At 39.6% G+C, this 12,344-nt stretch overlaps 1 protein-coding gene across 3 annotated transcripts in view; it reads right to left on the bottom strand.

Moving 5' to 3' along the window:
* Positions 1-221: 221 nt before the first annotated feature.
* Positions 222-12,344, bottom strand: part of atp5mc3a (ATP synthase membrane subunit c locus 3a) — a 95,464-nt gene continuing 83,341 nt past the window's right edge. Inside the window, exons 1-5 of one of the 3 annotated variants that reach the window (XM_084361995.1) lie at positions 2,651-2,742; positions 2,354-2,450; positions 1,492-1,566; positions 888-1,078; positions 222-784 (exon numbers count right to left, since the gene is read on the bottom strand). In XM_084361995.1, the coding sequence (XP_084218121.1) occupies positions 670-784; positions 888-1,078; positions 1,492-1,566; positions 2,354-2,392 (420 nt within the window). In that variant the 5' untranslated portion in view covers positions 2,393-2,450; positions 2,651-2,742 and the 3' untranslated portion in view covers positions 222-669. Of the gene's footprint in view, positions 785-887; positions 1,079-1,491; positions 1,567-2,353; positions 2,451-2,562; positions 2,743-12,344 lie in introns of those variants that run through there. The other 2 variants (XM_084361994.1, XM_084361996.1) reach the window with 2 other exon arrangements.

The raw sequence follows: 12,344 nt of genomic DNA on the forward strand, positions 1-12,344 counted from the left end.
ACTAAAATGTATCAATTTTAAATTGATTGACTCAGCTTTCATTAAATCTATTAAATTTTTTATTTGCTACTTTGTCTTTGTGCTGCTGCAACACTTTAATTTCCCCTTATTCTCTTAAATCCAGACCAATTTTCAGACAGGAAAGTCAAATGACTAGTTTTTAAGACAACCCAGCAGTAACTTCTCAGGACATTCAAAAAAGTCAAAATCCACTGTATAGCTCAATTAAATCATCTAGATTTATTTCATTTCATTTACAAAAGCAAGCACTCACTTGCTGCCTAATTACATAACCATTTAACTGCAGCTGAACCAAAAACCCATTAAGGTGGACCCCAAAAAGCTTGCATGTGATGTTGTGAGAAAACAAGGCTGAAAGTATAAGCAGCCGCTTCACAGAAAAGATGACATTCATGAAAGCTTGACTGCTTTCTGCTGCGTTAGCGAAGAATCCCAGACAAAAGTTACTGCCATTGTTAAATAGTCAAATACATGTACTTTAATCACGTAATTTCTTACATTTGTACAATACATGTTTTTCTTATTTCGACAGTGTCTGAAAGACTTGAAAATGTACATTTCCATGACACGAACACGGAACAATTTTGGTAGCCACAATAAAATATGTAGTCACATCTGTAATGAAAGTGTTTCTATGACAGCAGAGTTTTACATAGCGAACAGGATAAGGAAAGCGACCATCAAACAGAACAGTCCCATGGCTTCAGACAGGGCAAATCCCAGGATGGCATATGAGAACAGCTGCTGCTTCAGAGATGGGTTCCTGCAAATAAGAACAAACTATCAATACACCTGCAGAAAAACGAAGCACGCAGCAGAAAACTAATAATCCGAGTACATTTTTTTAATTTTTTGTGAAAACAAACCTAGCATAGCCGATGATGAGACTGCCGAACACTGTCCCAATACCAGCTCCGGATCCAGCGACTCCGACTGTGGCAGCTCCAGCTCCAATGAACTTGGCTGCGGTGTCAATGTCCCTGCTGATAGCGCTGGTCTGGAAGCCCCTCAGTGTGACCTGGCTGAGAGGGCTCTGTGGCATCACAGCAACACCGCTCTGGAGCACGAGAAGACAAAAACTGTAAGCTTTCATCTTTATAAATTAAAACCATGAGACATAACACTGCATTTTGTGGACAAAAAATATTGCTTAAACTATGAGCGAGAGGAGAAGCTGACTAATTACTCCCAACTTTTCATGACAACATTTAATCATTTTTTCAACCACTTTTGATGATAACCTTTGAAATGCAAGGACTTTGAACTGGGACTTTTTGTACTTTTCAGATTTTTAGCTTTTGTTCAGACTGATGTGAAACTCTTACACTATACATTTGTGATGAGCATTTTGCATAATTTCTGACATTTTAAACAATACATGACTAGAACGAATCTGCCAAAATTTGTTCTAGATAACCAAGTAAATGTGTAGTTAAATGACAGTTGCAGTTCTGGTGTATTTCTTCTTACCTCCGTTTTGGTCTCAGGCCTGGACAGCACAGAGGCAGACAGGGGTCTGTAAAGAGCCCGGGAACCAGCACGGACCTGCGGCAACAGCACACATTTAGTTACACAAGACACAAGCTCAGGAAGACATGAATCATATTGTTGGTCGCTATTCCTAGTCTGCAGGCACATGAGCAGGTGGAAGGCACCTTGAATGTCACTTTGTCAAACAGTGTCATTCACTGTAGTGTACACACTTGATGACCTGTGGCCTATAATATCTGTCAGTACAGACTGTGCTGTCAAAGTCAATCGACTGAGTTTTTGTTAATCTGTGGTGCCGGCAAACTGTACCGGACACTGACAGCAAGCATATGAACAAATATAACTATTGCAGCTTAAACTGGTTGGCCTACTAGCGCAACCAAGAACAAAAATATGACCTTGGTGGATGACTGTCAACCAAGACTACATCTATTTAGAAGCTAATGCCTAATTAGTCAAAGTGATCATATGTGTCAAATGCACAGTCCTGTCAATGGGGTTTCAGGTGAACCGTGCACTAAATTGGGCTAACAGAGGCTTGCAATGACCTTAGCTAACGGCCATTGCAGAAAATGTCCGCTGTGAGCTCAAACAGAGGTACCTTGGCAGTTTTTTTAAGCCAACTTACATGCACATTACTCATGAACACTAGAGCTATATCTGAACCATATAAAAAGCCCGTCTGTCATTCTTAAGCATTAGCTTGCTAGCTTGTTGGCCTAGTCTGCAGATACCCTTGCCAGCTAGCTGCAGTCAAGTTCAACCAGAGGCCCACCGGATTTATTAGCGACACCAAGAAAGCAGGACTCAAAATTCACAACACTGAAACAATCAAACTCACCAGAGCCGGCGTGGAGACGAACTTTGCACAGGCGTACATTTTCTACTTTAGGTCGTTTTAACCGGTTCGGTCAAATCTGGATGAAGCCCGGGTCTCTCTGAGGAGGGAAGACCGGAGAGAAGTAAGGTCAAACGACTGTAAAAATGCTCCACAGAGAAAATAAAGGCATTCATATGCACATTCACATCCATTCTGCATGCCATCCTCACTTTTGCGCTGCAATGTGAAGCTAGGAGAGAGGATGAAAAGGGATTTGTAAGGATACGCTTCTCATTCAAACTGCCATTACACACTTACCGACTGCAGAGGTCGAACCACAGTGGAAGAGTGCGCATGCGCGTTGTGATGTATGTAGAGTGCCCGGATGATGACAATGGAAGGTCATTTGACAGAAACTTTATTGACACGATCACAGCAACAACATTCATTGACAAAACCAACTGTTCCGTGTTAATTGATGGATGCATTTGAATTGTGTAAATACAATTAAGACGGATGATAAACATGTATTGTCATAAAAAATAAAGAGTTATTTTAATGGAGAGTGACAGCTCCTGTTGGTCTGGCTCTGCTGCAGTGTTGACCTGAAAACAGTGACAGTAAAAAGGAATGTGGGCCAAAAATATTTTAATATAAAGATAAAATGACTGGAGTAAAGGACAACACAGGCAGGCTCATGAGCAGTTTGCGGGCCCCTATTAAGTTATAAGATAACAGAGGAGAAATTCAGGTGTGACAGCCGCACAATGACAGAAATAAGCACATATGAGTAAAGGCACTTAAAAATGAATGATTGTAAGTATATATAATTAAAAATAACAATAGATTATATTGAATCTATACCAAACCAATCAATCTCAAAGTCAGCTAGCTTCAGGGAAGTACTGACAGATAGATGATACATTGTTGGCATTTGTTGAAATAACAACTAGAGACCATCTTGAGATTGTCATTACTACACTAACTCATGAGTACTCAATACTCATGGGTCGGACTATGTCCATCTTCAATCTCGGCCCTCATTCTGATCACAGATTATTGCCTGCCTCGTACTTTACGGCAATGATCATTTGATATTGTGCTTTCGTGGTGCATCTTTCCGAGCAAATTTGCAGTTAATCACATTACCACAAATCATCTGACACACAATGAAACTGTTACCCCTGGGGCTCATGAGTGTCTGGGGCCCTGGGGCAGGTTGGTAATCCAGCTGGTTTAGTTTTGCACCAAAGATTCAGATTTATTTGGAGTCCCAAAAGGCAATATAGTGTTTGGTTTGTGAGGCCGGGAACCAGGATGAATAGGGTGCCAGTTTTGGTTCAGCAACTATGTCTGTGTGTATTTTCTCCAAAAAACAAAACTTTATTTCAAATTCTAGTGGAGATCCCAGTGTCCAAGAATACCAGTTATGTCAGGCTAAATTTCTGGGTTTATAAAAAAATAATGTATACGATAACACGAGATCTGGAATATTTCAATTTGAGGGAATAGTCCAGCTATAACAAAAAACATGGAGCCTTTGGTCAGTCAGCGTCAATAAGCATCATATGCAATAGCTTCAATGTAGAGCGGGAACACTCAAATACACCATATGAATGTAATACCTACAGAAAGTGGGGTTTTTTTCTACATAAAGAGGAAGCCAGCAGTTTTAAGGGGATACTTTATTCATTTTAAGCTGCATTCACCATAATAAGTCAAAATGATAAAACACTGAGTTTTGAGTATGAATGGGTCATTCGTAAAAAATGTTATTCTTTGTGGGGCGACTGTAAAGCCACATGACTTGAACTTTATTCCATTACACAAATCACTCAACTCAAGAAAAGTGCAACAGACTTTTAGGGGAGCTTAAAAATATGTCTATTTATTAAGACATTAACATGTTTCGATAGGAAAGAAGGGATAAAATCTATATGTAAAGTGAGACACCTATTTTTAAATGTCCGTGCACATCTACAGTGGACCTTGACTCAACTGTGAGAACAAGGGTCCGTTCAATAGGTGTGAATTCTTGGCTGTAGAACCAGGAAACAGTGGTATTTTAGATGAGGTTAGCGTGATCTGAACTAGTTTACAAAAGACCATGTGCTTCCCTTTCCTGTGTATTTGAGTACAGGGAGAGTCAACAGCACAGTCACACCTTTTTCAGTGGATCAAAAATGTAGCTGGAAAAAGGAGAAATCCTTGTTCAAAAGCATTTTATATCATATTGTGATTAGCACTGCACCTGCAAAGAGAAGATCTAACATCTAAGATACAATATATTTTTTTAAATGGCCTTCATCTTGTAGCTGCAGGAGAAGCAGAATTTCAACTAGTTTTTCAAAATGAGTTTTTCCCTCATAACAAAACCTGCCTGCCGCTGTCCACTACTATCACCTGTTGTGGTGTGAATTTAACACTCTGCCCGGAGGGACTGATGGCTCGGGGCCCTGTCGGTGCATCTCACCGGCTGCTGGTGGAGCTTGTAGGCTACCAGCACCGGGCGGATTTGTAATCGTGATGAATGACTCCACAGCAGCTGGTCTGTGATGGAAAGGTAATGAGCACAGGGAGTCTGCCTTTGCTGCATGCTGGCTTTAAGAGAGGAATGTCCCAGTGACTCCTCAGGTATGATCGCTTCAGTTTTACAGGCTGCGAACATGAAGCAGCCACAGATTCTACGCTGACCTCACTGAGGAGGAACAGTCAGGAGATCATGAACCAGAGACACCGAAGAAGGCAGTGAAGGAGCTTATACGATTAAAAGCATAGAACAGCAATCCTACTTTATCCTTCTCTATTTCATAATTTTCTTTTCAGTTCTGTTCTATAATGTCTATAATCTGCTCTATTTTATGATAACCTGTTTTATTCTCTTCTATTAAATTAAGTTCTGTTCTATTCAAGTCTATTTTATTTTGTTCAATCTCTTCTATATTGTTTGTTCTATTTTCTGTTCTGTTCTACTCTAGTCTTTTCTGTTGTATTCCTGTTTGCTCCAGTCTCTTCTATTGCGTTGTGTACTGTGAGCAGAGTTTGTTCCTTCTCTTTATTTTGAGCTTGTTCACTTTGCAGTAGCCTGTAGCAGTTCCTCTCCATTTCAGTCTATTTCACTTCATTTATTACCAAAGCATATACAAAGGTCAAACCAAACATCTGTATCGTAACACCTGAAAACAACTTCAATATAATCTCATAAAACTAAGCCTCATGTCAAGTAGTTAGCGTATCATAAAGTCACAAAGCTGTCCATGCATCATTATATGTGAAGTCCGGCCTGAGGCTGAAAATAGCTTGAACATGCAAGAACACGGTAATTTCCATAAAGGTCCAGCAGAGGGTGCAATAGGGTCTAATGTGATCACAGCCTTTGTTGCCAGGTTCATGGTAACTACACAAAAGAGATGAGAAACATAGACTTCGCACAACAGCACTGCTCTAAAATGCCCTGGCAGATAAACCAGAACAGAACATTTTCTGCTCTTGATATACACCTTAATAACTATCCCATTGATAAAATACTTTTAACACATTGTTGTGAGACTGTAACCTCTTAATCTTCCTGTTAATGATTTGAGAAGAGAGAGCTTTGAAAGCGCTATGACATCTTTTTAATTGCACACTGCTGATATCGTGTTTCTGTTAATGCAAATGTAAAATGTAAGAATGTATTGTCGGCTGAGTGTAAGGCAGCCACTTATAGGTCAGAGCTAACCCTATGATAAAACAAGAAGATTTACAATATATTAATTGCAGGACGGCACATATCAAAGTGGCCGTTAACTACCTGAGGTCAATGTCATACTGTCTAATTAACCGGGCAGCGGCTGTGTGGTCCTACATGGCTGTGGAAGGTGGAGAGAGCAGCCGATCTCACGCACCCCCACCACCACCACCCTTTACCCACCTTTTACTTCCTCCCATTCAGAGGCACGCACGCACTCGCTGTCTGAGTTGCATAGAACACTGAGACATTCCATTTGCATGCCCGCCCCATCAAGCTGGATGCACTCAGACTGGTAATAAAAGGCATTGACCCCCTTAACCTTTATGAATTACAATTTGTGCCTGCAGCACGTCCTGTCAGAGGCCTCAGAAAAGCAGGCACCTCAGCCAGGGTGTGTGCGTGTTGTTTTGCAGTTGTTAAGGAGAGGGGAAAAGGTTTTTACAGCTCCTCGTCGGAGCTCCTGACAAGCAGGGAGGAGGCGGTCTGACAGGAGAAGCAGGGTAGGGAGGGACTGCAGCGCTGCTGATGGCTCCATGCTAATCTCCATTTCTGGATGCTGCACGAAACTACTGAGGCTCCTTTTCTTTGTCAAGACCAAGGATACACAGCCTGTAGGGCTGCAGTTCATCTGCGTTCTACATCTGACTTCTTACTCTGCCGCACATCACTCGAGGCAGTTCCCTCTCTTTAAAGAATGAACTAAAGCCGCTAATTAAAAATCAGATAAACATCTGTCTTGGCTTTCATTGCATGTTGTCTGTTTCAAAAATGAATTTAAGTCCAACACTTGTTGACTGTTTTGGCAGTATAACGAAGAGGAATGAACTACAGAAAAATACAAAAAAGCAACCTAGACTTACGTAAACTCAGTAAACAACTATTATCTTAACGTGCATTTGCATGACGGACTGATAAGCCCGCCTTACACTTATTTAATTACTGACTTGGTTGAGCTTTATCTATGTCTCACTGAGATCAAAATCTCTTTTGCAAGAAAAAAATATCTGAATAAATTACGTATATACAACATCACAACAAGAAAATTCATTCACACTAAACAGTCTAAACATTTTTTTCTGTATTTTTAACTGGTTCCATTTCTATTTTGCTAAATAAATCTTTGGCATAACTCGGCCCACAGGATATGATAAAAAAAACTATATGTATATATTATTGCAATTATGACTGTGATATGAATCACAGTTAGTGAGAATGATAATTTTTCTGCAGCACAGTTTTCTAGATGCTGACAGAGTTGTGGGGGACAATGTCGATTCCAATACTTGTGACATATATATGCAACAGAGTTATATATTATAATTTATTTATAATAAAGTTAAACATTAAACTTTGTTGTTTAAAATTCTTTCACTTCACTTGGAATTTGATAATTATAAATTACCCCAAGCATCTGTTTCTGCATTATAATCTTGAGAAAAAAGTTTTCATATCAGATGACATATCTGTGACAGGTCAATATCTGGTGAGGATTGTCATGAGGATGTGATACGTGTTGGGGTCTGTCCCAAACAAACCCGTTTTCTTACATCTGGAGAACAAGATTTGAACCCCAGGGGATTAATGCAGCATACATTATTTGATCATAACGCTGCTTTATCTTCAGATTGCTGTTTCTGCGTTTTGGATATTGCACTTTGCCATATCATGATTTCAATAAAACTTAAATAAACTGTGCAGCCCAACACGTAACCCCCCCTACCTTGAATGACATTGTGGTTATTCAGATAATCATAACAAATTAAACCTTTAAAGCACCAACATTAATAAATACCACTGTAGAAGCATAATTTTGATGACGGTAGACTCTCTGTTGTTTATGCCAGTGGGTTATGAAAGGACCTTTTCAAATGTATTTATTGCAATTAACAATCTACATTTTAGAGCAATTTAAGATTTATTCAAACTAGATGTTAAATAATTGATCAAAAGAAACCATTTCCAAAAAAATATGACCTGCCATTTCTCCTGGGTGGCACTGATGATAATTACAACAGTGATTATCATTCACCATGATAACACTTGCAGTTTTATTCCCCTGAACAGGTGGAAAATCAGGTGGAAAACTGAATCCAGGTCAGTCGTTTTTAAGACCTACACACAAACCGCAGCTCTGCAGAGACTCGGCTTGTGAAATCTGTTCAGAAAAACAAGTTTCTTTAACCTGCGTGGGTCACGCGGAGAACCTGAGAACCCTTTTCACTGAGAGTGTAGACAGCCTTCAAGCAGCTGGTCCAATAATCCACAGTAGGAGTAGACAGCCAGATCTCTGATACAGCTGGAAATCATCCCACAGAAATGCACCGAGCGTTCTTTATCTCTGAAAGATTTAAAGGACATTAGCATTCGCAAAATTGATTTTTCAGCAAATCCATAATAACACTGATCTTTGTACTGCTGGTGAGCAGAGCAGTTGGAAGTGGTCTAAGAAATGCTGAGGCTTGCAGTATCATTAGTGTTTATCCTGACTTTTTAGCTAAGTCTGTAACACCTCTGTATCCACTGGGCGCCCTCTGCTTAGGTATGTTCAACTCAGACAGAGAGATTTTGTTAAATAATTCCTCAACAGCCCCGCCATCATGTTGATATTGTCTGTATTCTAAATCAAGTTTAAAACTGACATTACGTTCTCACAAACACTGGCGTGAACTGAGCTTTATTCCTCTTTGCTTCCTCTGTTTAACATCAGGAAATTCAGGCGGTGACTGTGTGAACAGGAGCGTGGCTGACAGGGGCAGCCGTGCGATGATTGGTTTACGGATCTGCGCTTTTTCTTGTGACTTCAAGGTCACTGAGATTTACAATCAAATGGCTTATGACACTTTAGTAAAAAGCCACCCAGAGCTGATGACAGGAAAAGAAAACGAGCCGGCCACTTTCGAGGGATCTGCTTGACCTCACACTGTGGTCCATTACTAGGATGCACTGTTGTCTGTTTTTATTATAACATCTAACAAAGACATGCACGTTAGTTTTAGCAGACAGAAGGTTGTTAAGGACGGCATATGGAGGGTGGATTTGATAGACAGACACTATATGGTGCACACAGTATAGTAGATTAGAAGAACGGTGTGTTTGAGGCTCTAATCAAACCGCAGTTACAGACTACTACACAAAAGAGCAATTAAATATGATTTAAAGGCCAATCTGTAATGGCAGTGTGCTGCCCCCTGTTGAAATATTATTGCCCTACTACTTACTGTTTTAGATGGTGATTTAGGGTGCTGTTCTGTCTAGTTTGGTTTATTTCAGTCGTAGTTCTGAAATATAATGCTTGTGATTTACATATATGTGAATTTGGAGGCTATCAAAGCTTAAAATAAATCTATATTTTAAATTCACAATGCGTTCATAATATTCAACCCTTACACTTATTTTCCATCAAGATGCCACCCTTTAACTATCGTAAAAAGAAATTTTAAAAATCAACATACAAGCACAAAAATAAACACAAGCTTTGTTTCAATCATTAATGGAATTTCATTACTGGATGTGAGACTTGTTACACATAAGCTGAAATCCAAGGCATGTTTACTTTGCACTCATATGGAACGCTGTTGATTTTTATGGGGCGCATATGGCTGCGTTTTATTGTGCTCAATTAAACTGCTTTAAACTAGGATTAACTTTTTGGAGTTATATAACGTCCCCTTACTTCCAGCGGCTCGCCGCGCGCCTGCTGCAAACGTCTCCTAAGCGCCGCTCACAGATTCGGGGTGTCAAATATGAAGCTGTCACAACAATGTTAAGCGAACGAGCCCTTCCTGCTTTTAATGGCCTGACCTACATCCCAGTTCAGAGAGCTAATAAAGGCAGTCTGGTGTAGGTCCTGGTGCTGCACAATGTCACTCACAGATCCCCAACTCAGCAAGATCCGGAATGCTCAATTAGTTGCTTTTATAGGCCCCATTAATATGCATTAACTCGCTTTGCAATGTATGAGCAGAGACAAACAGTCGCTGGTATCAGCCAGGTAACAGATTTTTATTAACCCTTTATTAAACATCTTGGCATCATAAAAAACCTTTGTAGAAATAAAAAGCAACTGGAATATAATTAAGTTTAGGTCAAAATACAGTGCTGGAATGTAACTATAAAGTACTTCGGTACAAATTTGATGTACTTTACTTGAGTATTGATGCTACTTTGTACTTCTATTCCACTGCTTTCCAGGGTGAAATGTTGTGAAGCTGGATTAATTAATTGATTTTTTTGTAATTTTTCCACCAAACATGCCAAACTTTTACTTCCAGAGTATAAAATGTGACTATTTGATACTTAACTTCGATAATTGACTAAATATTTTGGGTTTTGGGCAAAAAATACATCTGAATATGTAAATGTATTCACTTGTTAAAGTTAGTTAGCATGTACTTTTTACTTGAGTAACATTTTCATTTGATTGCATTTGATATTTTTTTCTTTTACTGAGTATCTGGATGTGTTTTCAGACCTAAAATGAGAATGTAGACCTAGCACAAAAACAATACAACACAACAGCTATAGGAAACATTAACATTTACATATAATCACTCAGCCTGCCACAGCTCCACTAGAACCAAGACAACAGATAGCTCACCACAGAAACCTTCACAATCTGGTACCACTCCTCCCACACAATAAACCGATCTGGCACACAGCAAGCTGAATCAATCATGGCACTTTATTATCCTGTCACTAGTCTGCTTCCTGCAAGTGTGTTTACCCTGTCCATGGCCCTGCGATTGTGGCTGTTCAGTGTACATTAAGACAGACATAATTGAGATTGTGGGCGGCCGAAAGTGCAGGGCTCAACCTGTTGTCGTTAATCTGTCATATTGTCGAGAGTCACAGCAGCAGCGACCTATTGGAGGCTCCACCTTGGAGGCACGGCTGACGGCGCTTTGTTGTTCATGGCAGAGGGCCTCACCTATTTTAACTTTATTGGTTTGCCACCAACGGAGAACCATAGAAAGCGTAATCTATTGCCCAACCTCTGACTTCAATTTCTTCGCTCTGCTCCTAATCCATGTTAGGTACTTTATGATGAGGAGTGACTCTCTTAAAACTCATCACCTCGACATTATACGCTGGTATTCATGATTTGAGTGATTAAGGATCAGGCTAGGTCTCCAATTCTAGAGTGTTATGATGAAAAATAAGTCGAAAAACTCAACGGAGCAAACAGCCATGCCCAGCATAATGAAAGCTTAATACTACTCTTTGTAATATACAAAATTATACAGGCAATCAATTTGAATTAATTGGTAACCCTTCAGATAGCAGCAGACTCTTTTTAAATTAGATTACTGATGGCTGTGCTGAAAATTTGCCTTCACTTTGTATAAATTAAAGCTCTGGAAAAGCATTTACAAAATAACAAGATATAAATGAATGCAATCGTACTGTTGGAAAAGGTGCTTTTTACAATCACACAACATATTAGAAATAATAGCTAAATCTTGCCTCAGCGGTCTGTTATTAATTACCTGGCAAATAGGACCTGTCTGTTTTCAGACTGAGTTATAGTGGTGTTGAGAGATCACCAAAGAAAATTAAACAGCAATCAAAATACATTTCTATCATCATAATTCTGATTGTCAGGATCACCTTTCTCAAGAAGGCTCAGAGCAGCACTACAAATCCTGCATTTTATTAAGAAGCTCAATTTGAGGGCGTTCATATTTTATATTTATGTCGTATTACAGCGGCGTCATACATGTATCCTGCATTCTTGTTATTTCTGGTGCACATCACGATTTATTAGACACAGAAATATGAGAATGCTGCCATGAAAGTGAATTTAATTGATAGTTAGAGAAGAGCTGTAATCTGTGGCATCCTCTGTGCAGAGCAGAACGATATGTTTACGCCAACGACACAGAGCCTCCACGAGGTTTTTTATCACATCATGCATGCCTTTTAGCCAGCTTTGATTCTGCACTGCAAAAATTCAAAAAGCAACCGCTTAAATCTCAAAGAGGACATAAGTATCTGGCTCTGCGTCTTCAGAATGTGGCTGCTTTTATAGCGGGGAGGTTATATCAGCCTGGAGACCCATAAGTTATGAAATGTCAGGATCCTATGCATTCTAATTGAGTGTGGAATGGTTAATGGCTGTGGAAATTCAGCCACTTGACGTCTTATTCCCCTGTGTGCCGTTTCACAGCCAAGCCCATGAGCCTCAATTAAATGACAAAATGGGCCCATTCTTGAAAATAACAACAATAAAAACACAAGCCTATGTAGCAATAATATCAGGTCTCACCTTGAATCAACAAT

This window comes from Pagrus pagrus (assembly GCF_965226575.1).
Source record: "Pagrus pagrus genome assembly, chromosome: 9".
NCBI lineage: Eukaryota > Metazoa > Chordata > Actinopteri > Spariformes > Sparidae > Pagrus > Pagrus pagrus.